The 27,757-nt window shown below is 43.7% G+C and overlaps 1 protein-coding gene across 1 annotated transcript; it reads right to left on the reverse strand.

Annotated features, from left to right (window-relative positions):
* Nucleotides 1-752: 752 nt before the first annotated feature.
* Nucleotides 753-27,757, reverse strand: Popdc3 (popeye domain cAMP effector 3). Its single transcript, XM_034524552.2, has 5 exons — nt 27,575-27,757; nt 5,888-5,972; nt 3,861-4,582; nt 2,630-2,738; nt 753-1,496 (listed from the first exon to the last, which is right to left on the reverse strand). Exons 3-5 carry the CDS (start codon nt 4,343-4,345, stop codon nt 1,215-1,217), a joined length of 876 nt encoding a protein of 291 aa, XP_034380443.1. The 5' UTR covers nt 4,346-4,582; nt 5,888-5,972; nt 27,575-27,757; the 3' UTR covers nt 753-1,214.

Below are 27,757 nucleotides of genomic sequence, written 5' to 3' on the forward strand. Positions count from 1 at the left end.
CCACCGCCTCGCCTCCCAGGTCTTTAGTAAGCACCATCTTCTTGCTGAGACCTCTCTCAAGCATCCCCAAGCCACATCCTCTAATTTTCTTCTCCTTGACCCCATCACTTTGTATCCATAAGCTTTTCTAGTTTATCTTCTCTCATGCCCCCAGGATGTAAGCCCCAAGAGAAATGAATCATGTCTAGCACTGGATCTATCTATCTATCTATCTATCTATCTATCTATCTATCTATCTATCTATTCTATCATCCATCTATCTATCCATCTATCTATCCATCCATCCATCCATCTATCTATCTATCTATCTATCTATCTATCTACCTACCTACCTATCATCTATCTATCTATCTATCTATCTATCTATCTATCTATCTATCTATCATCAGGGCCCAGTTTATAACCCAGAACCACACACAGGGCATTAGATCCATTTGTCAAATGGTTCTACAGACGTCCATTGCACATGAGTTCCAGAAAAACCAGTCTTCCTAAGACCAGGTCTGCTCGTTATCTCTTTCCTAAGCCCTTTTAACGGGACTGAGAACTCACGGTGAAGCCGTCCCTCTTCTGTCAAAGCCTCGCAATAAACATGCAACTCAAAAGGCCATGTGCATTGGAACTATCTGTTTATGGGTATGCTATTTACTCAGTAATTATTATGCAATTTTGCTTTCTACGAGTCGCTGCTTTTAATAGTAACCGTAAAATGTAAGGTCAGGACTTGTTTGTAGCAAGAAAGTTCAAATTGGCAAGTTAATATTCTTTTACATTTATTCTTTTCAGTCATGTCAAAGAAATTCACATATAAAAGAAATAATTGCTTCCCACAACAACAGTGTAACTTACATTCATCAAAGATTGTGGCTAAAAAGCAGATTCTAGAAATGGGTCTGGGGACCATAGCAACCTGCTCTCATGCTGCCATTTGCTAACTGCTCCTCCTGCGCCAACAGCACCAGACAGGGTGTTGGAGGAAATAGCAGAGAATACGAAATCTCATTCTCTCAGTTCTGATGCAGAAGGGCAAACTGCCCATCCTTATTCATCTCCCATTATAACAGCAAGGAATACATGAAAATTTGTAACTTTTATTTGCAATGCAGAAGTTAAAATAAATTAATAAACAGCTGGCGATGGCGTCTTGATTCCAAACTGTCTGGGGAATGATGAAGTCTTTTTCTGCAGCAATCGCACAACTTCAGGTTTTGATGTCATTTGTTACAATGTTGTCTGGTATTCCGAAACTGTTCCGTTAGGGGTGATCTGGACAAGTCCGGACTTGACATCTGATAGTAGTTGGGTATCCGAATATCATAGTGATGTTTCTTCCCTATGTATACCCTGTCATTCAAGGCATAGAGTTTATCTGCAATGTCACTGCCGATTAAAACCGAAAACAGGCGGGAGATGTAACGATGCTGAGCCAAGAGCAGATACAGTTTCTTTCTCCTCCATGACACATAGCGACAATCAGTGTCTGCTGTGAGGGTTACCTGGAAAACATAGAGACACATGTAAAACAAAGCTAGAAAACAACAGATTAAAACACGGTTATTAAAGGTTTATTTTTATGTGTTTGAATCTCCATGTATGTCTGTACACCACTTGCATGCAGTACCCACAGAGACCAGAAGAGGGCATCAGATCCCTGGGAACTGGCGTCATAGATGGTTGTGAGTAGCCCCATGGGTGCTAGGAACTGAACCCACGGCCTCTGCCAGAACAGGCAGGGCTCTTAACCACTGAGACATCTCTCCAGTTCTTTTGATCACATTTTTCTGCCCCAAATTTTAAATGGGTTTCCTACTGTCCTTTTAGGTTAAAAACCATCTCAACCAATACACAAAACTTTGTTAAAAACTTAAAGATAGTATATATTAAAATAAACTACGCAATTTATTTCTTCTATCTAATCACGATGCTGTACACATGTGCTCCTCTCGATCGTGTTTTGCGTTATGTAGACCTACCTGATATGAAAACGAGAGCGCAAAGCTGGCTAACATGAGAGGAATATACAGCTATGAAGATTGTGGACTTCTAATCCCAACATGGTTTCTCTAGTACAATATGGAATGCACAAATACCATGCTTGCATATATACATACATCTGAAAGTGCATGCACATGTGTGTGTTAGTTTATAGGAAACAGTATAGCATGATCAATGGAACTGACTTAAGTGACTGTCTTTTAGTACCACCAGCACATGACAGCATAAAGATGACAGCAACTTTAAAATAGCTGACGTCCATCTGTCCATTGGCATCTTCCACTTTCAAAAACCATTCATTTTGAAAGCATGATTTTTTTTTTCTCTTGGTATTTTCTAAACTATTTTTCCGGCAGTGTTTAAAGTCAAGTCTTTACGTATTAATTCCCATATAAGAGGTTCAACATGGGAAACCTCGAGAGGACTCATTCACTCTGTGGCTGCACCTCTGTGACGTCAGTCAGCAGAGCTCACGATTAGGAATCATGCATGAAGCAAACTGTAATCAAAGTTGAATATAAATTAAAGCTGTGTGTATTGCATGTTGTTCTATTTGTACACTTGCTTGCTTTAAGCAAATATTCATCTATTTAGAAGGTTGGGGTCTGAACCATGGGGAATAATTAGTCCTTACCTGAAAAATGCCTTCCTCTGTGGGTCTTAGTGAATCCCACTCAGGAGAATCCAGGAACTGAAAGGGGGAAATATAATGCAGAAATTCACCATCGACTGTCACTCTGATCCTAGCAAGACACAAGAACGTCTGTTACGAGGTGAGAAGAAAGTGTGTGCACATTTGGGGGATATTGGGTTTTTTTTGGGGTGAGGTATACTTCTAGCCTTTGGTGACTTCTTCCCTGTTGAATTTTGAAGAGCAAAATATTAAATAAATATACTACCATAGTACCCTATAAGATTTGTATATGATATTTGTCACCTAGGAGTCTAGAACAGTAAGTGAAATTCACCAACAGCTCAAGGTGTACATGCATGAGATGAATCCATTCCACATGTATACTGTGCCTCGCACAGGACTGGAGCGCACTTAGTCAGATTTTTTTTTGATTACACAGGAGGGACTTTAAGAGCATATTGGAGGTCTCCTGCAAGCACCTCTGTGAGTTAAAGGTTTAAGCCTTTCTTTTTGTTACATAATTTTGTTTCATGTGCATCGGTGTTTTGCCTGCATGTATGTTTGTGTAAAGGTGTTGGATCCCGTGAAACTGGAGTTACAGGCAGTTATGAGCTGCCATGCAGGTGCTGGGAATTGAACCCTGGTCCTCTGGAACAAGAGCCAGTGCTCTTGACTGCAGAGCCATCTCTCCAGCCATTCATGTTTTCAATTATATGAAGAACACATTATTGTTTTTCCCCCCTCAAACTTTTCCAAGTTTAGATTCTATACACATATATATCTGAAGTCTTTACTCTCACCTCTCACAAGGTGGCAAATGTTACTGAGTAAATTTGATTATATAAAATTAAAGATTCCCCGTTATGGAGAAGAATGTCAAAAGAGTCCACCTAAAATACTTAGCGTGCCGATGAAGGATCTACCAGCTCAACCTGCCTCAGTCTCCTTGACTTTCAGTGGTTAGCTACAACTACTGAATCCTCAGGACTAAATTCTTGCTTTGCCTTTAAGCCTTGCAAATTGTATTTGTAAGATGAAAGAGTAAGACTTGAGATTATTTCCTGATTCAGGTAAACAAGAATACCCCTCTAAATACCCCACACCTATGTCACGTCTCAAAGATTTTCTCAAAGTCGCAGGGTGCTAAATGCCACCCAGGACTATGCTGCACCAGCAAAGAATACAGAACAAGGAAACACAGAACCGCTATAGAGGTAAGACACCCACGAACCTTCCTGAGACAAGCACGGAGAGCCTATCAATGGAGGTTTTCCCCTGCATGGCGTAACAGTGCTCCTTTTCCAAAGTAACCACTTCAGAGCTCAGAGCAATTGTTCTGAAGACGGGCAAAGGGATCCCGAGGGGCTTGAAGAGGGAGCTGTACAACATGTGGAACTCTCGGGCGAAGGTTATGCTGTGGACCTGATACGCGATGTGGACGAACTGAGTGAAGCAGATGATAAACAGCACAAAATTCCAGGAAAATATGTCAGCAGCACAGACGTCCACCCACGCCCAGACCGCAGAACAGAGGAAGCCCAGCCCCAGCAAGCTGAAGACATAAAGGAGCCCAAAGAATCCACTGCCACCCATAAAACCTACTACAAACAAGATACTGGCAAGGTGGTAAGTGGCGCCTTCGGCCTCTTGCTTCCAGGTGGTGCAGAGTGGGTGTTCAGTCACCAGGCTTTTCCATAAGCTTGAATTCTTCTCCATGGCTGCACTATCTGCTTCCCTGTCAGTTCGCTTGAGATGACCCTAAGGCCAATGACAGAGTCCTTCGCTTTCCCATCACAGAAAGGTTCTAACGCTCCCCAGGCGGGGAGACATGAAAGCCGACATGGAGGGGTTCAGCGGGGCGTGGATCCGAAAAGCTAACGGTTCAGTCCCAGTTTCTTTTAAGCTTGTCTGGGCTCCTAATTCAGACCAAGTCCACAAAGATTTTGCTATTTCCTGTGTGAAAGAAAAAAAAAGGGGACAGAGGATCTAATTAAGCAAAAAGAATGGACTGGTACTTTAGTTAATGAATCTGCAGCATCAATTATGCAAATTGTCTTCCCAATGTTAGGAAATTGGGATGTTTTAAGCACAAACACTAATTAAATGCTTAATAAAAAGCATATTTACTAGAAACTGGCTAGCTATTCATTTTTCGGCGTGTGCAGGTTAGTTTTTTTATCAACTTGACCAGCTAGAGTCACCTGAGAAGGAACCTGAACTGAGGAAACGCCTCCATCAGACTTTTTAAGGGAAGTTGGTAGGGCTTTTTCTTGGTTGATGATTGATGTGAAAGGGCCCCACCCATTGTGGGCGGTGCCAGCCCTAGGCAGACAATCCTGAGGTATATGAGAGAGCAAACTCAGGAAGTCACGGGGAGCAAGTCAGTTCACACATTCCTCCATGGCCTCTGCTCCAGTCCTTGCCTCTAGGTTCCTGCTTTGAGCTCCTTGATCTGGTATCCCTCAATGATGGACTCTAATCTGTAAGGGGCAGTAAACCCTTTCCTCCCCAAGATGTTTTTAGTCAGTGTTTTATCACAGTAACTAGATCCTTGGGTCAGCTAGTCTAGAACAGTGGCACAGCATAAGTCAGAATCGCTTGACACACATGACAAAAATTGGAGAGCCGTAAGGCTTTCCCCACACATTAAATCAAGGTAAATCCCAGGAGTGTGTATTTTGAACAAGCTCTCTATGTAATTACAATGAATCCATGGACCTTCCAAAATCCACCCCTTTTGACAGATACTGATACTTTAAACATATTTGAGGCTCAGAGGAGCCAGGAATGAATGTGTCCAAGCTACACAGCCATCCAAGCAGACCAGGACATAAGTGGCCCTGCCTACATGCTGGGTCCAAGCAAATGGCCATCCGTGAAAGATGGCTTAAACATGACACTATAAGGACCCCAAATAAATCAGTAAACATAGGTCATGTATTATGACCAGGAGGGAGATCTTTAAGAATACATAATAGCCTGTGAAAACTTTTAATTAGATTCAGAGACTTTAAGAAAACTTTTATAGTACAGCATGATTTTCTGTATTTGTGGTTCAGGTTAATGCAGCCATATAAATGAACTCATTATTTCCTGTTACTTAAACATTTACCATCTGGTCAACAATACTATTGACTCTGGTCCTCTGTTCATGTATTCTCTACTTTTCCAACCACGTGAAGATGCAAACACGGGTGGGACCTGTGTCTGCAGAGAACTGGGCATGATGACAAGGTCCTGCATCAATGCATCACTTACCACATTTGTCCTCAGCACCAACGGTGTCACTGTGACGCTCCCCTCAGCCTGAGTCGTGAGGAACACCGACTACCCGTGCAAAGACCTGGAATGTAGATGCTGTGTTTACTGCTGCCCAGGACATCCGTTAAGGCGTCGTGTAGCACAGCCCGTGGAAAATATAAAAACACGCAGAAGTGAACATGTCTTACGAGTGGCAGGGAACGGGCCATCACTGACAGAACTAGACACAAAGGTGTTGCTGCTGTTGGCACCCTTCACTCATGAAACTTTTCTCAAGTCATGGCGACCCCACAGGAGAGTCAGAAAGGAGGAGGAGGAGGAGAAAGAGGAAAGGGGACAGGACGGAAGGGACAATGGCTTAGATACACAACTTAGAGCTATTATATTATTTTTACTTGTTTTAAAAGACTTCAAGCAGCTTGCAGATCCCTGATTACGAACAATCTGTGACACACAGGATTCAAGCAGACCAGCATTCTGAACATGCTCAGTTTCTCCTCCTGGAAAAACAACACGCAAAATTCTATACTGCTGGACTGTCACAGCAGAGAGCGGTTCCCGGAAACCCAAGGAGGAGCAGGAACTGCAAATACCAGCCTGCAAATGTCACTCCCCTGTGGTTTTACTTTTAAAACTGGGGCATTTTAGTCAATCAATTCTTCAGAATACTCAGCACAACCTCGAAAACCAATATGAAAAGACCTGCTAGTAGGTCTGTGAACTTTGGGTTGAACTTCCTTAAAAATTTATAATCCCCAATGAAACATTAAGATGGTGCTAATAAGAGAAAGGCCATGTAAATGTTCATGGTGATTCAGAAAGGAGCATGTGGGAACCAGCTCCTTAAAATGCTTGATTCAGAGGGCATGCCGGGTCTACACTCTAGAATTGTGATCCTGAGGGTCCTAGGAGGAACTGTGCTTCTGGCCCACTCCTGTTACACTAAGCAGCCACCCTGGGCATGGTACCGCTGCAGAATGCTGACTTGCCCTGATTGAATTACTGCATGCCCGGCTTGGTGTGTTTTTATCCAGTCACCACAACAGATGTACTTTATTAGAAGAGGGGGAACTGACAGGAGCAGGTGATGGGCAGGAAAAGGCCTCTGCCATGTGCCACCATCGCTCTGATGACGGAACATGATTCATCCACCAGCTGCCTGCCTCACAGACCCTCAGGCTTTGTCATTTCTGTGTGTAAATAACCGCTGAAATGCCAAAACAACACAATGGATTCCTTCCCCAAGCAGCAACTGATCTTGTCCACTGAGCTACAAATGGAGAAGACAAAATCTAGCAAACTACCACAGTCAGCTAGCTTTTCTAGTTTATTCGGTTTTTCTCTTAAATCTGTGAGACTGTGAACTGTAAAGGAATAAGATGATAAAAAGATACCCAGGGCAGAAGGCATAACCCTGGTGGCACCCTGAGGAGGGTTAGCCCAGAGTTGTGCTTATCTGCTTACCAATACGTTTCTTATCTCACTGTCTGAGGGAGGCAGAATCTAAAACATCATGCCAAGCATGGGGGAGCTAGGATAGCCTGGCAAAGTCCCTGGGGGGACTGGGCACAGCCTGGCAAAGTTCCTGGCTTCAGGTAAAGGGTCGTTGGTTACACCCTGCAGCATGGAAGCTTAAGGGCCTGTATGCCCAGCTTCCTTAGGGCTAGAAGGCAAATCTTTGAGTCAGATAGTATGGAAGCAGGTTTGCCAGGAATCTAAATACAGCTCTAAATGGACTGTTTAGTTCATAACAGTCTACATCTGGAGACACAGACAGCCACTCGTGAAAGCATTTGGTGTATTATTGAACATTGACCTAGTCTTCCTGTAGGCTCTGAAATTGTAAGGGGCAGTAGGGCCAGAGACAGATGTTATTTATTGTATGCCTGACCCTTTGCATCCAATGAATGTTAGTTGAATATACTAAGATATTCGCCCCTAACATGGGATGTCAAAAACACCTTCTGGGTGCCCTAAGTATACAGATGCAGGAAAGAGCCCAACCTCTGAGAGGCATCAGCACGAATACTCTGGGGAGTTGGGAAATCTTTTTCCTCCCAAAACATCTGAACCAACTCCAAATTCAAGGTGAACCCTTTGCCTACAACCGTGAGCTTCTTAAGAACACTTAATTACTGCTTTGATTAAAGACAAAGACTAGTGCGGTAGTCGGTGCTATTGAGTTAGTTTGAGTTGCCAAGCAACCCACAAGCTCAAAATGCCAATATTCTTCTCATTAATTGGAACCAGATCCCAACTTTGGTATGCGCTCCATATGCTAAGTTCTCGTTTTCCTCAGCTGTCGTTTTTCCTGCTTACCCTTGAGATGGTACATTTATTGAACAAGTACTTGGCTAGGCAGACATTAAAACTATCTCACTGAACAACTCCCTGAGGTGGGTAATTTTACTTAGGAGAATTCTGAATTTCAGAGAAGGTAAAAAAAAAAAAAGTTGTTCAAGGACAAACTGTTTAAGTGTGACACATATTCTCTACTAACCTGTTTCCTTTCCACATCACCGGGACTTAGAAACCACAGCTCCCACTCGGCCTTCTTTTTCTACGTGAGCCTAGAAACATTTATTCGCCGACAAAGCAAGGGAAACGCCACCCATTCTATCTACTTTAAGTGGTACCAGAAACAAGGTAAGGTGGCAACTCTGGAAATCCCAACACTCAGGAGGTGGAGGCAAGGTCAGCCTAGGCCACATAGTAGGTCTTTGTCTAAAAAGCAAATAACAAACACCCAACCAGTAATAGGTTCCCCAATCAGGGTCTCTTACGGCTTCTTTATCCATGGGCTTTTGACTAGGTTTGTAGCACTAGGTAATTCTGTCCTGTTAAGCGGATCTCAGAACTAATCAGAAAGCAGTTGGTCACCCCTGTAACGGTCATGCCACTTTTGCACCTGTGGACATTTTGCTCAGCAGGTCAGTATTGAGGTCAGTATTGAACCCTTAAAGGGTTCACAACTGGATAAGACAACCGATGAGTGACCCCAGCAGCCTGCAGAGTCCCTTCCAGCATCATAAAAGCTAGCAGCAGGGAGGAAACTCCTAGCTCAATTTCAACTTAATTTTTCTATGTCCTGAAGCCAGAGTGCATGCCACCTTCAGCAGTAGGGTCTTACTATCTAGGTCTGGTGTGTTACCAAGAGCAATACCAATAGCCTGTATTGTTTTGGGGGCTTCTAGGGTCTCCTTGGTCAACAACTTAGAAAGGTTTGTCACACCTAGCTTTACGATATTCCCTTTAAAAAAAAAAATTACAGTTTCAGGAACAGCGTTATCCACCCATTCAGGGTAGTTTGTTCAAACTGTGCACGTGTGTGAATCTGTGTCCACACACATGCACCCAACTGCACATGTGGAAGTCAGAGAACAAATCCAGGTCTTGGTCCTCCTCTCTCTCTCCCTCTCTCCACCTTCCCACCATTAATTAGTATTCTTCTCATCTACCTTCCCGTTGCATGGGTTCTGCCCTCCCCCAAGCCAAGCTCCACCCTCTTCCAGCAAACACACACCTAGAAGAACACCTACTGCTGCTGCTTTTCTAGATGGACATATTATCAAACTGCCTTCTGAACACTTGTGTTTATATGTGTGGGTCAGTGCTGCTCTCAGCCTTGGTCAGGAAAGCCTGTTGTCACACGGTGGGCCGTGGTTAGTGGACACTTATAACTGGTCCAAGTGCTGAGAATCAGTGACTGTTGAGTACTCTGCCCTAAGTTGGGCATCTCTATCATACCCTCCAAGGCTCACGGAACATGTGAGAGACGGCAGTTAAAAATGGAAGAGCTGGCTGGGCAGTGGTGACGCACGCCTTTAATCCCAGCACTTGGGAGGCAGAGGCAGGCGGATTTCTGAGTTTGAGGCCAGCCTGGTCTACAGAGTGAGTTCCAGGATAGCCAGGGCTACTCAGAGAAATCCTGTCTTGGCCCCCCCCCCCCAAAAAAAAAGGAAGAGCTGGAGAGTGGGGGCTGGGGGTGAGGTGCAGAGAAACGCCATCTTCTGGTCATGGCATGGTCTTTGCACTGCATGTGTGCAAAACACTGCAGCTGTGGTTAGCTGCAACAAGACTGGGCCCATAATATCCCATGATGGATTGAGGGGGATTCTTGAGTCTTCACTCTTAGTTGAGAAGCTATTGGCAGCTGATCATTTTCATCAGTGATATGGCCTGTGGCCGTTAGTATGTTGCCTATGCTCTGGTAAACAACTCTCCACCCATATACAACCAACCCCAACTAAACATATCCACAAACACACTCACGGACACACATAGAGACACACACACACAAGCATGCACACACATAAACACACACAACACAGAAATTCATATGTATAGACACAGACACACATGCATGCACACATAAACTAAGAGGGGAGCTTGTTGGGAAGGAGGCGTCACAATGAGAGCATGAGAAAGGGTAGAGGGGGATAAATTTGGTCAGAATACATTACATACATGTCAATGCATACTGTTTTAGATGGCAAACAAATAAATAGTACCACGTGGCTCAAATGAAGAAATATTTCCCCTCATACTATTACTTAAAATAATATAAAAATAGCACCACTGTACTTGTTGCTTGGATATGTTAGAGCTAAACCACTGAGACTAGCATAGTTTTAGACACCACCTTGCCCTAGAGGTTTACAGCTGAAGACAGGAATATAGACAGTTACATTGGCTACTCTCTATCTTTACTTAGTGATGCAAAGCTGGTACAGTCCTGCCAAGGTGATTTCTTTGCTGTCATTTTCCTGTGTTCTGACCTCCCATTTACCCCGTGGGCCCATGACTAGCCACCCCTCTGCTTTCCTCTCTCTGAAAGCCAGCAACAGTTTCCTTCCTCGGTCCAATACTTCCTAACAGGTCTTCCCAAATCACATCTGCATCACTTGGCAGCTAACACGCCTGCCAAGTTAGAGTGCTTGTTACTCAATCATAAGGACTGTATACGTCACTTTCCTGTTGCCGTGATAACGCACTATGGTCAAGGCAACTTATAATAGAAAACGTTTAATTTGGGGCTTATTGGTCCAGAGGTTGGAGCCCATGCTCACCATGGTGGGGAGCATGGCAGCAGGAAGCCAGGTATGGTGCTGGAACAGTAGCTGAGAATTTACGTCAAGAGGCACAGATTATTTGGAAACCTTAAAGCCTACCCTGAATGACACATCTCCTTGAACAAGGCCACACATCCTAATCCTTCCCAAACCGTTCCACCAATTGGAGACCTAGTATTCAAACATTAAAGCCTAAGGGGCCACTCATCCAAAACACCACAAAACCCAAAACCAAACCAAAGTTTGGATCCTGGAGCCCTTACTGGGTAGCACGCAAATGTCTCTATCTCCAGATCAAGAGATCTCGAAAAGTTTTTCAACCTTCACTGGGACCTCTTCCAAATATATATGTGTTTATTCATATACTCAAAGATACACACACACAGACATGTGAGCACAGACATAAATGAAATGGTTTTGTTTTTTTGTTTTGTTTTTGGTTTCTCTGTGTAGTCCTGGCACTCACTCTGTAGACCAGGCCAGCCTCGAACTCAGAAATCTGCCTGCCTCTGCCTCCCAAGTGTTGGGATTACAGGCATGCGCCACCACTGCCTGGCTTTCTTTTCTGTTTTAAAACAGGGTTTTATTTTGTAGTCCTGGCTGACCTAGACCTGATCTGACTGTATAACCAAGCTAGGCTCAAACTCACAGAGCTCTGCCTGCCTCTGCCTCTCGAGTGCTGGGATTAAATGACACGAGCTGCCATACCCAGGTAAATAAGACAAATCTAAAAGAAAAAAAAAACAACCTCAAACTAAACTCTCCAACACTGTGAATGAACTCTCCCTCTTTATAAGATACACGCCGCAGTAACAGGAAAGTTAGCATAAGTGTCTCCATTTCTCTTCTTGCTTAGGAGAGGTATTTTCTCTCACATCAGTCATTCTGAAAGGGCTGGAGACTTGTGCATCTGTGTAGTAAGTAAGCTGACAGACACTTCCCGAGGAGGTCAGAGAAGACCATCAGAGCCCCTGGAACTGGAATTGCAGACAGCTGTGAGTCTTCATGTGGGTGCTGAGAACTGAACCATGGTTCTCAAATGTTCTTGACCAGAATCGGGAGTTTAGGAGCTGTGCTGCGCAAAGTGGCATATGTGAGCCACACAGTAGAGCCCCCCAGAGTGTGGCACATGTGGGGGGATGCACTGTTCACAATGAGTTCTGAAGACTTAGAGAAGTGAGTGCATGCTGCTCCATGATTTTTTTTGAAATGGGAGTACTCTGGAGATAGTAGGTTAAACAAAAATTTGTAATTAAAGCTATTTTCATCTGTCCTTACTTTAAAAATGTTACCACTGGGGAAGTTAAAATTCGTGTGTGTGTGTGTGTGTGTGTGTGTGTGTGTGTGTGTGTGTGTGTAGGAATGGCTTACATTTTAATTGCACTGGGGGCTCTTCTAGAGAACCCTGTAGGTTCAGTTCCCAGCATCCACATGGTGGCTTACAACCATGTATACCTGCAGTCCCAGGTGATCTGATGCCTTCTTCTGGCCTCTGTGGGCACTGGACACACATGGTGCGCAGACATACATGAAGGCAAAACACCCATATACAAAACATAAAAATAATAACATCTTTCTAAAAACCATGTGTGGCTTGTGTTGTATTTCTGTTAAACAATGTTGGTGGAGAGTCCCTCAAGCAGCAACAAGAGGGGATGGAAAGGCTTTGCAAGACGCTGGCAAACGACACATATGTATAATGCATTAACATACAGATATGCAAGAAGTATCCAGGATCAAAAACAGAGTTAACACCAATGTTAATGACATTGGCTACAATATTCTTGCACCACAGTCAATGCTACCTAAGGCATTGATTTCACCATCTGGTTTCTGCCTACAGGCATGGTCAACCCTGTAGGTATAGAACCCTTTGTCCTATCAAGGTAAACATAATTTTTCCTTTTACATTGGGAGAGTTTCACTTGTCCAAGTAATCATATTACTTGAATTGCTCCTTCAATTCCATCTTCTGGGTTCCAGAGGGTTCACAGTAGCTATGGATCTCAGGGCATAGAGGCGACTCTTTGTGTCTTGTCATTCTGCAGGCTGGTCTGTGGCTTACTAAAGAATGTGGAGACTCACAGAGACCTTTAGAAAATATTGCATTTCTCCAATCCCTATGTCTTAATTGGCATCATCTCTGATTATTTGAACCACGAATGTGTTCACACTTTAACACACACTTCAAAGACGTTCCTCGGAACTCAGTCTCCCCGTCTCTGTGCATATGCTCTAAATGGCTCCCACTATACAAATCTCTCAATCTAGCTCCCACTTGTGGAGGGTGAGACGCTGTGAGTGGAATTTGTAGATGTTCCCCCAATTAGACAACAGCCTATGGGAAATAATGGTAAAACAGCTTCTCCTCTGATTACATTATGTGGGGCTCAGAGGACTAGGTGGAAGAGCGAGTCAGAACTGTGCTCCTGCAGACCCCAAGATAGGCAAGCATCCAGGTTGCGGTCTCCCTGTGGAGTCTCTAAGGTCAGGAACTACAAGTGATCTCTCTGAAATCAAAGAAGACCTGAACCAGCAAAACAACTTGTAAGGTAATCAAGACCTTGGTCCTGTAGTCACCGAGAACCAAAATCCTCCAGGTATTTGGAGTTTGGAAGACTGCAAACTCCAAATGAGAAATGAAATGTGTTTGACCTCTGGATTGCAGATCTGTGAGGCCGTAAGCTGGGCATCCAGAACTCCTGACTCACAGAAAACAAGATAATAAATGTTGGTTTAAGACCTCGAGCTTCTGGTTTTGTACACATACACACACACACACACACACACACACACACACACACATCAACAGAAAGCTAGTCACACAGTGTTTAGAATTGTCACTAAACATGAGGCCTTTCACTAAACTAATACTGTTGTTTATGACATTTAAAATGCATGTCTATGAAGCATGGGACACGTAATACTCTGTATATTTAAGTCAGAAAAATCTGATTAATCATGTTGTTAAAACATCTTGAAAGCAGCTGCATCAAGGAAGTCATCTTTGGTCTTGATCAAAACTGGACTCCTTCCGTACAGGAAGGGCTCGTCACCCTTATCCAGTGGCATGGCAGTGCTAGTCTACGTGTAGCCATCAAGAGGCAATTCTGCTACAACACAACATATGTGATCCTAAACATCATTGCACTGTGCAGAACTGCAACCTGACCCACAGGGAGGTAAGTGGATTAGTGATGTAACATCCTAAGCCTTCACCTTTGTAAAAGGATAGGAATTTGATAAAATAACAGCATCATTTTATATATGTAAAATGGTCAAAAATACACAAATATGTCTTTGACCCCCACTCTGTGTGTGTGTGTATGTGTGTGTGAGAGAGACAGAGAGAGAGTGAGAGAGAGAGAGAGAAGAGAGAGAGAGAGAGAGAGAGAGAGAGAGAGAGAGAGAGAGAGAGAGAGAGAGAGAGAGAGAGAACACGTGCACGGGAACAGCAGCAGCAGGTGGATAGGTGGGAGGAACAAAAAACTTCCATGTCTTTCAAGTCCTTTGAACATCTTTTTCACTTCAAAATGCAGGCCAGAGAAGCATGCGTTTAGATTAAGCACTTAGGCACCTGTCTCATCAGAAACTCATTTTTGATCCAATGTGCAGTTTCCCTCAAGTGACTTCTAGATTCTGGCTGGGAAGTTAATTTGGTTTAGCCCAACAGCATCTAGCAGCCATGACTAAGGCTCCAAGAGCCCTGCTACACCAAGCAACAACCTCCTTTCAAGGTCTTTGTGAATAGCTACGTTGACTCCTCACCCACCTGCCCCCGTCCTTCCACTTGTGTTTAAGCCTCTTGTCTGGCCTGGATTTTCTGCCAACCATAGCCTTTTCTCTCCACAGCTCTGACACCTGGCAGAGTGCATTGTGCTCCCATGTTGCACCTCTCAGGCACCACCAGGATCTTCTCGTTCTCTCCACACACCCAGATTCTTCCAAAATGCTTCCACTATTTCTCTTCAATACGAAGACTTAGCAAACGCTAGCTAGCACTTCTCAACTGAACTGTTTGGGCATGTTAGCAATGTGGAATGAACATGCTTTGTTATAGAAGAGGTCATACATGTTAAAGAACAGCAGAAGCTGACATCAGAGGCCAAGGTGTGATGCAGGCAGGGTAGCTGGTTCGTATTGAGGCGTGTGTGTTGGTGTTTTGTGTGTTCCTCTATAGCTTAGGGCATCCGGTTACAGCCTAAAGCTTTCACCAACACATTCTTGTGTAATAAATCGTACAGAAGGAAAGTGGAGGAATTGCATATGCTCAAGCTCTTCTTTACTATATGTCAGTTGTGTTTCAACAAGGCTTGTGTTCAAAACATGCTCATAGCATTGACTCTCAAAGGACCAGTAAGCCGATATATGCAATAATTCAAATTCCTTCTCACACAGAGCTGGCATTTTACTGATACTGGAATGTTGACACTATAAAGAGCTAGTTTCCAAATTACAAGGGCCATTTACATAATTAAACTAAGAGTTTAGATGTGTACTTGAGACTCAGCTAGAGGAAATCGGAACAAACTGATTTTTAAATAAATACGATCTTTAGAAAGACAGCGCTTGCTGTCTCAGGAAAGCAGAGAGTGAACCAAACAGGCAGGAAAGCTTTGCAGGGCTATACCATGCTGTGTGTGCTCTCCCCAGCCCATAGAAAACAAACGAATCATGCCTAAGAGAAATACGGAAATTCTTATGCCTGCCATAAAGACTCCCCTTCCTCACAGACTCGTTTACAAGCACCTTGAGCAAAACGTCACTGTTTCTCTACCGTGTTCATGAAACAGATAGTCAGCATGATCCGTCCTTTTATTAAGCTGGTCTATGCAAGCATGTTAGAAGCTTGCCTGCCTTCCTTGCCATGTTGATAACGTTACACACATTAATGATGAGTATTTAATGTTTACTCAAAATACTCACTATGATAAAACTGTAGCACTAAGCAAATGTTTTATTAGGGCCCTAGTTCCACAAGTAATTTTTGTTTAATATTTAAAAACAAACTTTGAAATTGTTTCTTCTGTGACAACTTCACCCATGAATGTATAATACATTCTTTTGGGTGGGGGGCGGTTCGAGACAGGGTTTCTCTGTGTAGCCCTGGCTGTCCTGGAACTCACTCTGTAGACCAGGCTGGCCTTGAACTCAGAAATCTGCCTGCCTCTGCCTCCCAAGTGCTGGGATTAAAGGCGTGCGCCACCACAGCCCGGCTGTATAATACATTCTGATTTCTCATTTGCCCACACCCTTATTTCCCTCTCCTCCCTAGAAACCCCCTCCCTCTCCTCCATAGAATACCCCCCCACACACACACACACACACATCCCTTTCCAACATTCAGGACTTTCTGTTTGGCTCTGTGACCATCGAGTGTACCGAGGATCTTCTATTTGGACCGCTCATTGGAGCCTGGTAAGTTCTTAAGAAAGGACTGAACTCGACGGCTCCTCCTCCTCCTCCTCCTCCTCCTCCTCCTCCTCCTCCTCCTCCTCCTCCTCCTGCTCCTCCTCCTCCTCCACCTCCAGAATTCATCAGTGCCAACAGCTGAACAGTGGGGGGTAAAGGAAGTCCACGAACGTTTTCCCTGCACCTTTCCCCCAATTCTACAGAACCACACTCTGTACATTTTCTGAGATTAACCTTCAAAGTAGAATTATAGAAGAGCTGCGCTCTGCGCCAAGTGAACGTGACTATTACTGAATCTCACCCTACTTGGAAAGGGTATTTTTCTTAGATAATTAAATATCAGCCAGAATAAATAAAATATAAATTTTCTATTAATTTAAATCTATGTATTGACCTAAAATGGCTCAGCAAATGAATTGTTTTACATCTTTTTTCTTTTGGTGCGTGCGTGCATGCGTGCGTGCGTGCGTGCGTGCGTGCGTGTGTGTGTGTGTGTGTGTGTATGTTATGTTCGCACATGTGTGTTTGTGTATGCACATATGTGCATGTGGAGGCCAGAGACCAACACTGGGAGTCTTCTGTAATTGCTTGCCAACTTATCTTTGTTTATTTTATATGTATGAGGTTTTTGCTTACATGTATGTTTATGTCCCACACATGTGCCTGTCGCACGTGTGTGCTTGTGCCTGAGGAGGTCAGAAGAGGGTGCTGGATCCCCTAGAGCAGAAGTTACGGGTGCTTGTGAGCCACATTGTGAGTTAGCGACCCATTGTGGGTCCTCTGCAAGAGCAAGTATTCATAATCGCAGAGCCGACTCTCCAGCCCTTTTATTTTGTTTTATTTGTTTTGTTTGAGATAGAGTCTCACTATGTAGCTCTGGCTGGCCTGGAACTCACCTTATAGACCAGGTTGGCCTCAAACTCAGAGATCTTCCTCCCTCTACCTCCAAAGTACTGGTCTTAAAGGTGTGTACACCTGCACTGGCCCACATTATTTTTTGAGATGGGGGGTCTTATTGAGCTTATAGCTCACTGATTCCGCTTGACTGGCTGGCCATGAGGCTTCAGGGATCCATCCTTCTTCATTTCCTCAGCACCAGGATTACAGGAACACAGCACCAAGCCTGCCTGTTGTTGTTGTCGTTTTTAAAGATTTATTTATTTCATGAATGTGGCTACACTGTCGCTCTCTTCAGACACACCAGAAGAGGGCATCGGATGCCCATTACAGATGGTTGTCAGCCACCATATGGTTGCTGGGAATTGAGCTCAAGATTGAACTAGCAGTCAGTGCTCTTAACTGCGGGTTTTTTTTTTTTTTTTTTTTTTTTTATGTGAGTGCCAGATATCTAAAATTGGTCCTCACATTGTGACACAAACAGTTTACAGACTGCACCATCTCCATGTCTCCTCCACAAAGTTTCCGATGAGGAGCAGTCCTTAAGACGCAACTATTTCTTTTATTAGACTTCTTCGGTTACACAGAAATCAATCCCTGGTATTGGGAACTGTATACATTGTATTAAAAATTACATTCTTTAAGATTAAAAAAAGAGAGTGATTCTGAAGTTGAAATCAACTGAGGGTGGCAAGACATAGGAGATCTAGACACAAACAGACCTGGGCACCTGTCCCGACTCTGTCACGTTCTCTGGGCCTCAGCTGGCTCCTGGGATTGAGGATTGATTAGTGTTCTCTAATGGAACCGCACTGAAGGGCAGACCCCATGCCCAGCAGTAGACAGCCAACATGAATTCAGTGATAGTTTTGGAAGGTGTTTTTGCTTTGTTTTGTCTCATGATGCCTTGTTTGGGCTCCTTTCCCTTTTGGCTTATGTATTATGGCTTCCAATTTTATTTTTACGGGTATTCTGTGTGCAGATATGTGTTTCAGTGTCTTTACGTGTTTCTTGTGCCTTTCTTTGGCTCTTTTTTTTTTTTTTCTGTTTGTCTGTTTGTTTTGTCCTATTTTATCTAGTTTGTCTTTATTTTATCTTATATCATCATCATTATTATTTTAGATGACTATTTGTATCCTAATAAGAGAGAGAAAGAAGGGTGTGGCTTTGGGTGGGTGGGAAAGTGGGGAGGAACGGGGAGAGGGGAAACAGTGGTCAGAATATATTGTATGAAAACAAATTTATTTTCAGTAAAAAATGATTTAAAAAAAAAGAAATGAGGATTGCTATGTCTACTCATCAGAGCTACAAGAGTGCTTCCTTCAGCAACTGTTCAGTCAATGTATGTGAATGAATCTGGGTATGTAAAGACAGTCTTTGACCAGCACACGGCACACTCACAAGCGTGTCCACCCACAAGGGTGCCTGCCCACCCTTGTTAGCTCCAGCTGCCTGTGGTAAGTGAATCTAGAGCTGCTAGCAGATCAGCTGGTTGATGAGAAGCAGCCAGAAATCCAATTCTGTGAGAACTCTGTTGACGTTAAAGGACTAGTTAAGTGATGATTCCACAATCCTGCCGAGAGACATTGTTTTAAAGACTGAAAATCAGACCTGGCCAGACTACAGCCTCACAGCTCAAAGCTGCTCCTGGGCAAAAGAATCCAGACCAGAATAGCTGCATTCGCATCTTTTTATGGACAGCATTCTTGCTTCCCAAGAAGAATTTCTTTGGCAGGAATGACTTTGACCAAGAAATCAGAATTTTTATGTTAACCTTCCCCCTCGCTTATCTGACCATGAACTGGCCAAAGACAGATGGCCAGTTAATGCTGCCATTAGCTGCTAAGATTACATTTGATTTTAAACTGAAGGCAAGGACAGAAAACAAAGCCTAGATTCTACAAGATAAAACTCTAAAAGGTTTAAAGTGTTTTATTTCTTTTTTTTTTTCCTGTAGGAACTCAGTTTCCTTATGTAACAGAAGAAAGGCACTATGATTCACATACTGCCTTTTCAGAACAATTATAACACAATATAATATAATAGAGCACAGCACAACACAACACAATGTAGTTGACCCTTGATTGTTAATATCATCCCATCATTGAATAGGAGAAGCTATGGTGACAACTAACATCCCTCATGAAGAACTCTAAGCCAGAATCTTCATAGCTGTAAGAAGGAGAAGCCATGGGAAGGAGAGATGGGTAGGTATTGTTCCTAGTTTCAAACAAGGAAATGACTTGGCCACACCAGAATCCCCACACCCTCATTCCCAACCTATTGCTGTACCTTTTAAATTACACTTATTTATTCAGGGTTTGATGCACATGCGTGTGGGGTCAGAGGAAAACTTTGGGCAGACAGTTCTCTATTTCCAACCTTGGCCTGATACCCGGGACTGAACTCAGATCATCATGCTTGGCATTAAGTGTCTTCACCCACTGAGTCATCTCTCTAGACCTCCTGAGAAGAGAACAGGACGAAAGTACAAAGCCTCGTACAAAACTGACACGGGAGGCAAAGTTAAGATACTGTAAGAATGACTGATGTCCACAGTAAAGAATTACAAAAGAGAGGGAAATATATTAATAATGGAAAGATCACCCCCACATTAAGAACAATAAATTATTCCAATAGAGAGAACACAGCAAGTTCAGTGAGAAATTGATACAGAAATTAATCATGACACAGCCCTGCTGAATTAGTGAACTTCAAGAAAACCAAGTAAACATCAGTACCCTTGGCAGAAGAAGTAAGTACACTGCATTGAGGGGAAATTGTGATTCCGATGTTGGACTTCACAGCCACATAATAGACCAAAAAATAGCTTGCTTTTTAATAGCAGGGACCCACACAATCTGCTCTTGAGACACATTTCCTTTTTAATTGGGAAGGCCCTGTTATCACCTAGGATATTAAAACATTATTTTCCCCTTCTCTACTTTCTTCTCCTCTTCCCTTTCTTCTTCTCTTTCTTGTTCTGTCTCCCACTCACCCCCTTTGCTTTGCTATACAGCTCAAGGTAGCCTCAAATTCACGCTCTTCCTTAGGTACTTAACCACGCCCACCTCAATACTGATGCCACGTTCACTACAGGTTTTCTTAGCATTTTAAAAAATATTCTTAAGGCCGAGCAGTGGTGGTGCACGCCTTTAATCCCAGCACTTGGGAGGCAGAGGCAGGAGGATTTCTGAGTTCAAGGCCAGCCTGGTCTACAGAGTGAGTTCCAGGACAGCCAAGGGCTACACGGAGAAACCCTGTCTCGAAAAACCAAAAACCAAAAAAAAAAATATATATATTCTTAAGAAAGCACCTCTATTATTATCTTATGAGAAGAAAAAGTTTAGACAAATTGACAGAGGTGGGGCAAAGGGGGGGCCTGGATCAGTCAGGCATAAAGACAAGGGACTCAGAGGAGCTACCCAGCAGAACCAGCCTCATACAAACCACTTAAAAGGAGAACACAAAACCAAAAATCTCTGTACTGGCTACGAGGCATCTGCCGCATTTGCATGGAGTTATGAGTTGGCTGCCTATAGATGGCTGAAATTCAGCTCTTCCTGACTGGCTGAAACCCGGCCATTTGTTACAGAAAGGATTCTTGTAAATTAGGTTTCCATTTGATTGAGTATGAAGTTAGGTTTGGTTTGTTATAAAGGAACTGAAGTAGGGCAGTAAAACTCAGACCAATGGCTTCACTCGTGTTTAGCCCCCACCCCCTTTCCCTTTAATTAAAAGCGTTTCTCGATCTGGTTCCTGCTCACATAGACATTGCAGTACACTGAGGTCCATAGAGACAGTGCTGGGACAAGCAAGAGACAGATGGGTATTGGGCGATTCTGTGCCTCAAAGAGGAAAATCAACTAAACATGGGCAAAGGAGAGTGGAAGAGGCAGAAGTCCTCATGTGCGTCTATGTGCAAAGCGGCCAGGAGGAGCACAAGAGGGAGCACGGATGCTCCTGACAGCTCCTCAGAGTTCTGCAAGAAGTCCTCAGAGAGGCAGAGACCGTGTCTGCTAAAGGGAGGGGAAATGTGAAGACAGGGCCAAGACTGACATGAAAACCTAGACCATCCAAATGAGGGACTGAAAAAGAGTTCAAGGACCCCAATGCACCCAAGTGGCCTCCTTCCACCTTCTTGTTTTGTTTAGCCCCCAAATCAAAGGAGTCTACTATCCTGGCTGGTCCATTGGTGATGCTGCAATGAAACCCGGAGAGATGTGGAACAGCAGGGCTGCAGGTGACAAGGTAGCCCTGTGACAAGAAGGCTGCCAAGATGAAAGAAAAATACAAAAAAAAGAAAAAAAAAAGAAAAAAAAAGACAGTGCTGTCTACAGAGGTAAAGGAAAACCAGCTGCAGCAGAAAAGGGTCAAGGCTCAAAAGAAAGGAAGAGGAGGAGGATGAAGAAGATGAGAAGGAAGAGGAAGATGAGGAGGAGGAGGAAGAAGATGAGAAGGAAGAGGAAGGTGATAAGTTGGTTCTAGTTCAGTTTTTTCTTGTCTATAAAGCCTTTATCCCCGCCCCCGCCACACACACCTCACTCCTTTTAAAGAAAATAATTGAAATGTAAGGCCTTGTAGGATTCGTTTTTAAACTATAGAGTGTCTTTTCTCCAACAGCTAACACACTATTGAATGTGTCTTTAACTAGCCCTGTCCTGGTGGTATCGCAATACCCAATAACTGCCTGGTACAGTCTGGGGGTTGTATATTGGTCTGGAAATTTAAAGCAGGTTCTTGTGAGAGCACAGTACAGGTCAGTTATATATGAGGATGGTAGTTCTGTGTTTGATTGATTGGTTGATTGATCTGTTTTCATCTTCAGTTGTCTCTGATGTGGCTTATATGAAGATAATTGGTGTTCTGGTAATGGAATACCACTATGTATTGACATTCTGAATGCATCTAAGTAAATGCAATTTTTTATTAGAAAAAAAGTTTCCGGCTTCTATGAATGAAACTTGTATAAATGTACACAAAGATGTACAGGATAATGTTTGCTCTGCTGTAAAGGTGCAGAAACCTTTCCTTTTTATAATACACTAGCTTCACTTCACATTCTTTGTTTTTTTTTCCTTTTCTTTTTCTAAAGGAAAACATTTAATTGGGACTGGCTTACAGTTTCAGATGTTCAGGCTGTTATCATCATGGTGGTACCATGGCATCCTACAGGCAGACTTGGTTTTGGAGGAGCCAAACTTCTATTTCTTGATCTAAAGGCAGCCAGTAGACTGAAGTTCCAACACTGGATGGAGCTTGAGCATAGAGCAAAGCCCACCCCCACAGTGACACGCTTCCTTCCACAAGGCCACATCTCCGAATAGTGCCACTGCCCATGGGCCAAACATTCAAACACATGAATCCACGGAGGCCAAACCTATTTAAACTACCACATTTTACTCCCTGGCACCCATAGGCTTGTAGCTATAACACAGTGCACAATGCATTTAGTCCAACTTCAATAGTCTCCTTAGTCCATCAGGGCCTCAACAATGTTTAAAAGTCAGAAGTTCAAAGTCTCTCCTGAGATTCATGTAATCTCTTAACTATAATCCCCTATAAATAAAAAATCAGATCACATACCTTAAACATGACAGAATATATATCATCATTCCAAAACATCACAGTGAGGAAATACTGGACTAAAGCAAGACCAACCACCAGCTGGGCGACTCTAAACTCTGCAACTCCATGTCTGGTATCCAACTTTTTTCAGCTTTCAGTTTCCATTCTTTACAAAATTTAGAAAACAATAATGTAATTTTACATTTAAAAAAAATCAGGAACTGAAGAGATGGCTCCACAGTTAAGAGCACTCGTTGCTCTTGCAGAGGACCCAGGTTCAGTTCCCAGCACCCACGTGGTGATTCACAATTTCCAGAGGATCTAACATCCTTTCCTGACTTCCATGGGCACCAAGCATGCATGTGGTGCGCATACATACATGCAGGTAAAACGCTCATACAGTACAACCAATTTAAGCCTATCCCCAGTTAGCTTACAAATAAATGGGACTCGAACTGTGGTTATTTTATTTGTCTTTGACAATCACTGGGGTGCAACCCTTAATCTACTCTTCTAACTGCTGGCCTGGCTACCTCTGCAGTGGTGTACCCCAGACAGTTGCTGTTTCTCCTGGTCATGTGCTCATGGTCCATCTCCCCTTATGGCGGCCTCCTCTTCCCTATCCTCCTCCCTCCTCCTTCTCTCCTCCCTCCTCCAACCAGGTCACTCCAAACCCACCTACCTCTAATCCTTCCAGTCATTGGCTGTACCCAATTGTATTTAACCAATAGTTTTAAATCAAGTAACAAGGTTTGCAAAACAAAAGCTTGTAAACATGAGAAGTCACTCATAGGCCTAGACCTTTGGGTATAGAGTTTAGAATTACAACACGTAGCAACAGGCCAAATCTCAACATACTCATACACATATAAAATATAAATATAAAAATATTTTAATTGCAAAGATAGTAATGCATTAACACAACAATCAGAACTTAAAAAGAGTCAATGCTATCGATTTTCTTTAGATCTTTCCATGATTAAGTCCACAGGACATTGCCTGTCATATTATAGGCTTTTATTCTGAAACCTTCCCTGCTTATAGATTCCCTATATTTAAGGAATGCTAACCTATGTTCGAATGCTTGACATGTATTTTTAAATCCCTATATAATTTGAAATGAAATGCCACATTAGTAAATACCTCATTTTTTCAAATTCATTTTTTTTCTGGTGAATAAATGTTAAATTTTGTATATGTGTTTAAAGTATGTATATGTTTGCGTCTAAGTGTGCACACATGTGTATGCATATAGAGATTAGCGTGCTGTGTCAGTTGCCTTCCTTTATTGTTCTCTTAGTTTTTAAAACATGGCCAGACACTAAACCTGGAGCTTACTAATGGCCAGACTGATTGGCTAGCAAGCTCAAGGACCAGCCTGTCCCCACTAGTCCCCAGCATTGGGGTTACACATGCGCCCCTCACAGGCTGGGGACCTGATCTAAGGTCCTCGTACTGACTAAGCTGGTTAACTCTCCGGCCTAATCATTTTATACATAGATAAAAACAGACAAAATAGGGCCTGAGGTGGTAGGGTGTTTGCCTAGGATGTGAGCATCCCTGGATTTGGTTCCCAGCACTGGCAGGGGAAGAAAAGAGAAGGGAAAAGGAGAAGAGAGGAGAGGAGAGGAGGGGAGGGGAGGGGAGGGGAGGGGAGGGGAGGGGAGGGGAGGGGAGGGGAGGGGAGGGGAGGGGAGGGGAGGGGAGGGGAGGGGAGGGGATGTAACACACCCAGTACCCCACATAGTCATTATCCAGATTCAACAAGTATCAAGGTTTTTCACAGCAAAGTTCTGAAGTTAAAAGCAAAACTGTCTTAGGGTTTTACTGTTGTGAACAGACACCATGACCAAGGCTAGTCTTATAAAGACAACATTTAATTGGAGCTGGCTTACAGGTTCAGTCCATTATCATCGAGGTAGGAGCATGGCAACACAGAGGCAGGCATGATGCAGGTGGAGTTGAGGGTTCTACATCTTCATCTGAAGGCTGCTAGCAGAATACTGATTCCCAGGCAGCTAGGGTGAGGGTCTTAAGCCCACGCCCACAGTGACACATCTACTCCAACAAGGTCATACCTCCTAATAGTGCCACTCCCTGGGCCAAGCATGTACAAATCATAAAAAAAAAAAAAAAAAAAAAAAAAAAAAAAAAAAAAAAAAAAAAACTGGACTTACTATTTAGCCCACCTTGATCTACAGACAAATACCTTCTGAGGAAGACAGGCCTCCAGAGGAGCCATGCCCCTGCTGTGTGAGTGTAACAGACTTCACAAACACCAACTTCCTCACAGAGCAACAGTCTCTCCATCTAAGAATCTCACAGCTCCGGTTCCCCTGTCTGGAACGCTCAGGACTACAAGCATTTCAAATTTCAGAGCTGTCTGAGTTCCTTCTGTATCTCTGTGACAACAAAATTACCTAAGAGAACAACTTAAGAGTTCTCAGAGGTGCTAGACCATTACAATGGGCGTGGCATGGCAAAGTAGGTTGTGTCCCGGAGACAAGGAAACAGGAGGAGTGCAGGAAGAGGCCACACAAGACACAGCTACACAAGAACACACCACCCATGATGTAGTCCTACCAGGTCAATCTCCTATTATTTACTACCACCCAATAATGTCACCAGTAAACCCATCTGGGAATTCATTAGGTCAGAGCTCTTAAAAGCCACCTGTCTCCAGAGAATGATGTCACAGGCACATTCAGAGGTTGGCTTTTTCCTGTCCCTTCTTATTCAGTCAACCTGAAAAAAATTAACCCTTCTAAGAACTGTTTGTATTATGGAGTATCTGCTCTCAGATCCCAGAGGCTCCCCTATAAGCTCAGGAGTGTGCTCATTCTCCTGACTGTACTCCACACTCTCTTTCTTGGTAATCCTATCCTGGCCAGTCTCAGTGTGACAGCCCCTGGGGGTTATTTCTGTTAGAGAACACAAAGTGACAAGTCATTGCAGGTCTATGTGAATTAGCCCTGGATTCTCAGGGCTAGAGGAGGACTCCCTGGGCTGGAGAAGGACTTTCCATGGTTATACTGCAGGTGATTCAATCCATCAACTTCTACTTATTTATTTTGGTTAATACCAATAATAACTTTTACATTAACACATTTAACACAATCTCTATACTTAGATAAAGGGGAATTTCCCCCCTTTCCTTTAAAAAACGTAATTAGTAATTCAATATGTTCCTCTATTCCACAGGTAAATTCAAACGAATTCTGTATCACTCACAACTGTAGCTGAACGGTATAATTACAAAAAAAATCTCAATTTGCAGTGTGCAGGCTTGCTTATCCATCATAGACATTTTCCAAAGCAGCTTTGAAGTCTCCTGCTTTGTCATGCACCGTAGCGAAAGCTTCCGGATTCTCCTGGTCAGGAAGAGCAGACAGAGGTGCTGTAGCTGCCCACGCGTGAGGCTTGAAGATTGCACTCTAGGTTCTTGGCTTCCTATGACGTGTTTATATCCAACAGCACAGAATGAAACAATTCTCAAGCACAGGCTACACAATGATTCAGCTATTTTGAAAGACTAATCGGATTAATAAGTTTAACTAGCGAATGCCTCCCATTTAACTATAAAGTTTTGACAACAGATAATACTTTAATGTGGATTTCGGTTTTGGCTGAGTATCTGAAGCTCTTAGAGACCACACACAGATTTTTCAGGACAGAAGAACCTCAGGTTATTTGGGACCAATTAATCCCTTTATTTTTGCAAATGGGGAAAGTGAGATCCATTTTTGATAGTTTGTTTCTGTCGCCCTGTTTAATGTTGTTTTCTTCCATGAAGGACACCTAGTTACTGTACTAGCACGGAATTAATATTTCATGCAATAGATTTTAGAATTAATACATGAGCAGGGAAACAAAATAGTCACTAAACTCAACACCAACAGACACCAATGATACTTTTTCAAGGCTGTCACTAAGTTTAATTGCACTTTACAAGCGTACACATTCAAAATAACTTAGTACACAGGACGAGCATCAGGAAGGTGGGTAATTTTGTTATTTTTTGATTCAGTTTTCTTTTAAACGTGGGATTCTACATCTACTTTCCATTAATTTATTAAATGTTATTCTTTTAGTACTTACTAACAGATATTTTTTTTTAACTTTTCCCAGTTGTTACCTGGTTAAAACTCCCCCCCCCCCCCCTTGGATCCCTGTACTGTATTTTGATACGGTGTCTTTGATCTTTTTCTACAGTACAGACTCTCAAAACTAAACCGCTGAAACCGATCTTGATTATGACATCTGGGGTTTATAAATTTCGTTCTTTCTCTGGCAAGGGGATCCCCAAGTACAGAGAGCAGGCTGCTGTCCGACCACAGCAGCTGCCCCAGACCCTAACTGCACGGATCCCACTTGGGGTCCTTTCTTAGTCTTGGGAAAGGAAAGTGCTGCGGGGCACGACTCGCCCTTGGTGAAACCCACACCTCCTAGGGCCCCAGGATTGCCTTTTCCCCTCGGAATATTTCCTTGGGGCACCAGGTATCTAAGGTGCTGCGAAGGTTCTGGAGCGCTGGTCTGGCAGCTTCGTTGTTGGGGGAGGACCGCTCGCTCTCCCGCGATCCCCAGAGGGAGCTGCGAGTCAGGCGGCGCGCACCAGGTTCCAGGGCGCGCGCAGAGGGGACGCGCACAGAGGATCTGAGCCTCTTCCCCCGGTCCCGGTCCCCGAAACCCTGCGAAGTTGCAGGGCTGCCACTCCCGCGCGCGGCTCTCCGCTTACCTTCCCGGCCCTCACGCCGCTCCCGCTGGAGCCAGCAGAACTTTCCGACCGAGTGCGCAAGGACGGGCGGCTCTGGTGGCCCGAAACCCGCGGCGGGAACCGCGCTCGCCCCGCTGCCCGCCTGCACGCGCCGGGATCCCGAACGCGTCCTCCCGCGCCCGCCGGGAGCCAGGGCGCCGCCGA

This window comes from Arvicanthis niloticus, chromosome 20, assembly GCF_011762505.2.
Source record: "Arvicanthis niloticus isolate mArvNil1 chromosome 20, mArvNil1.pat.X, whole genome shotgun sequence".
Taxonomy (NCBI): domain Eukaryota; kingdom Metazoa; phylum Chordata; class Mammalia; order Rodentia; family Muridae; genus Arvicanthis; species Arvicanthis niloticus.

Coding starts and splice junctions, on each gene's coding strand:
- Popdc3 (XM_034524552.2), bottom strand. CDS start 4,345: ATGGAGAAGAATTCAAGCTTATGGAAAAGCCTGGTGACTGAACACCCA. Junction 2,739..3,860: donor TCCGTGCTTGTCTCAGGAAG/GTTCGTGGGTGT, acceptor GTGTCTTGCTAG/GATCAGAGTGACAGTCGATG. Junction 1,497..2,629: donor CAGAGGAAGGCATTTTTCAG/GTAAGGACTAAT, acceptor TATGTTTTCCAG/GTAACCCTCACAGCAGACAC.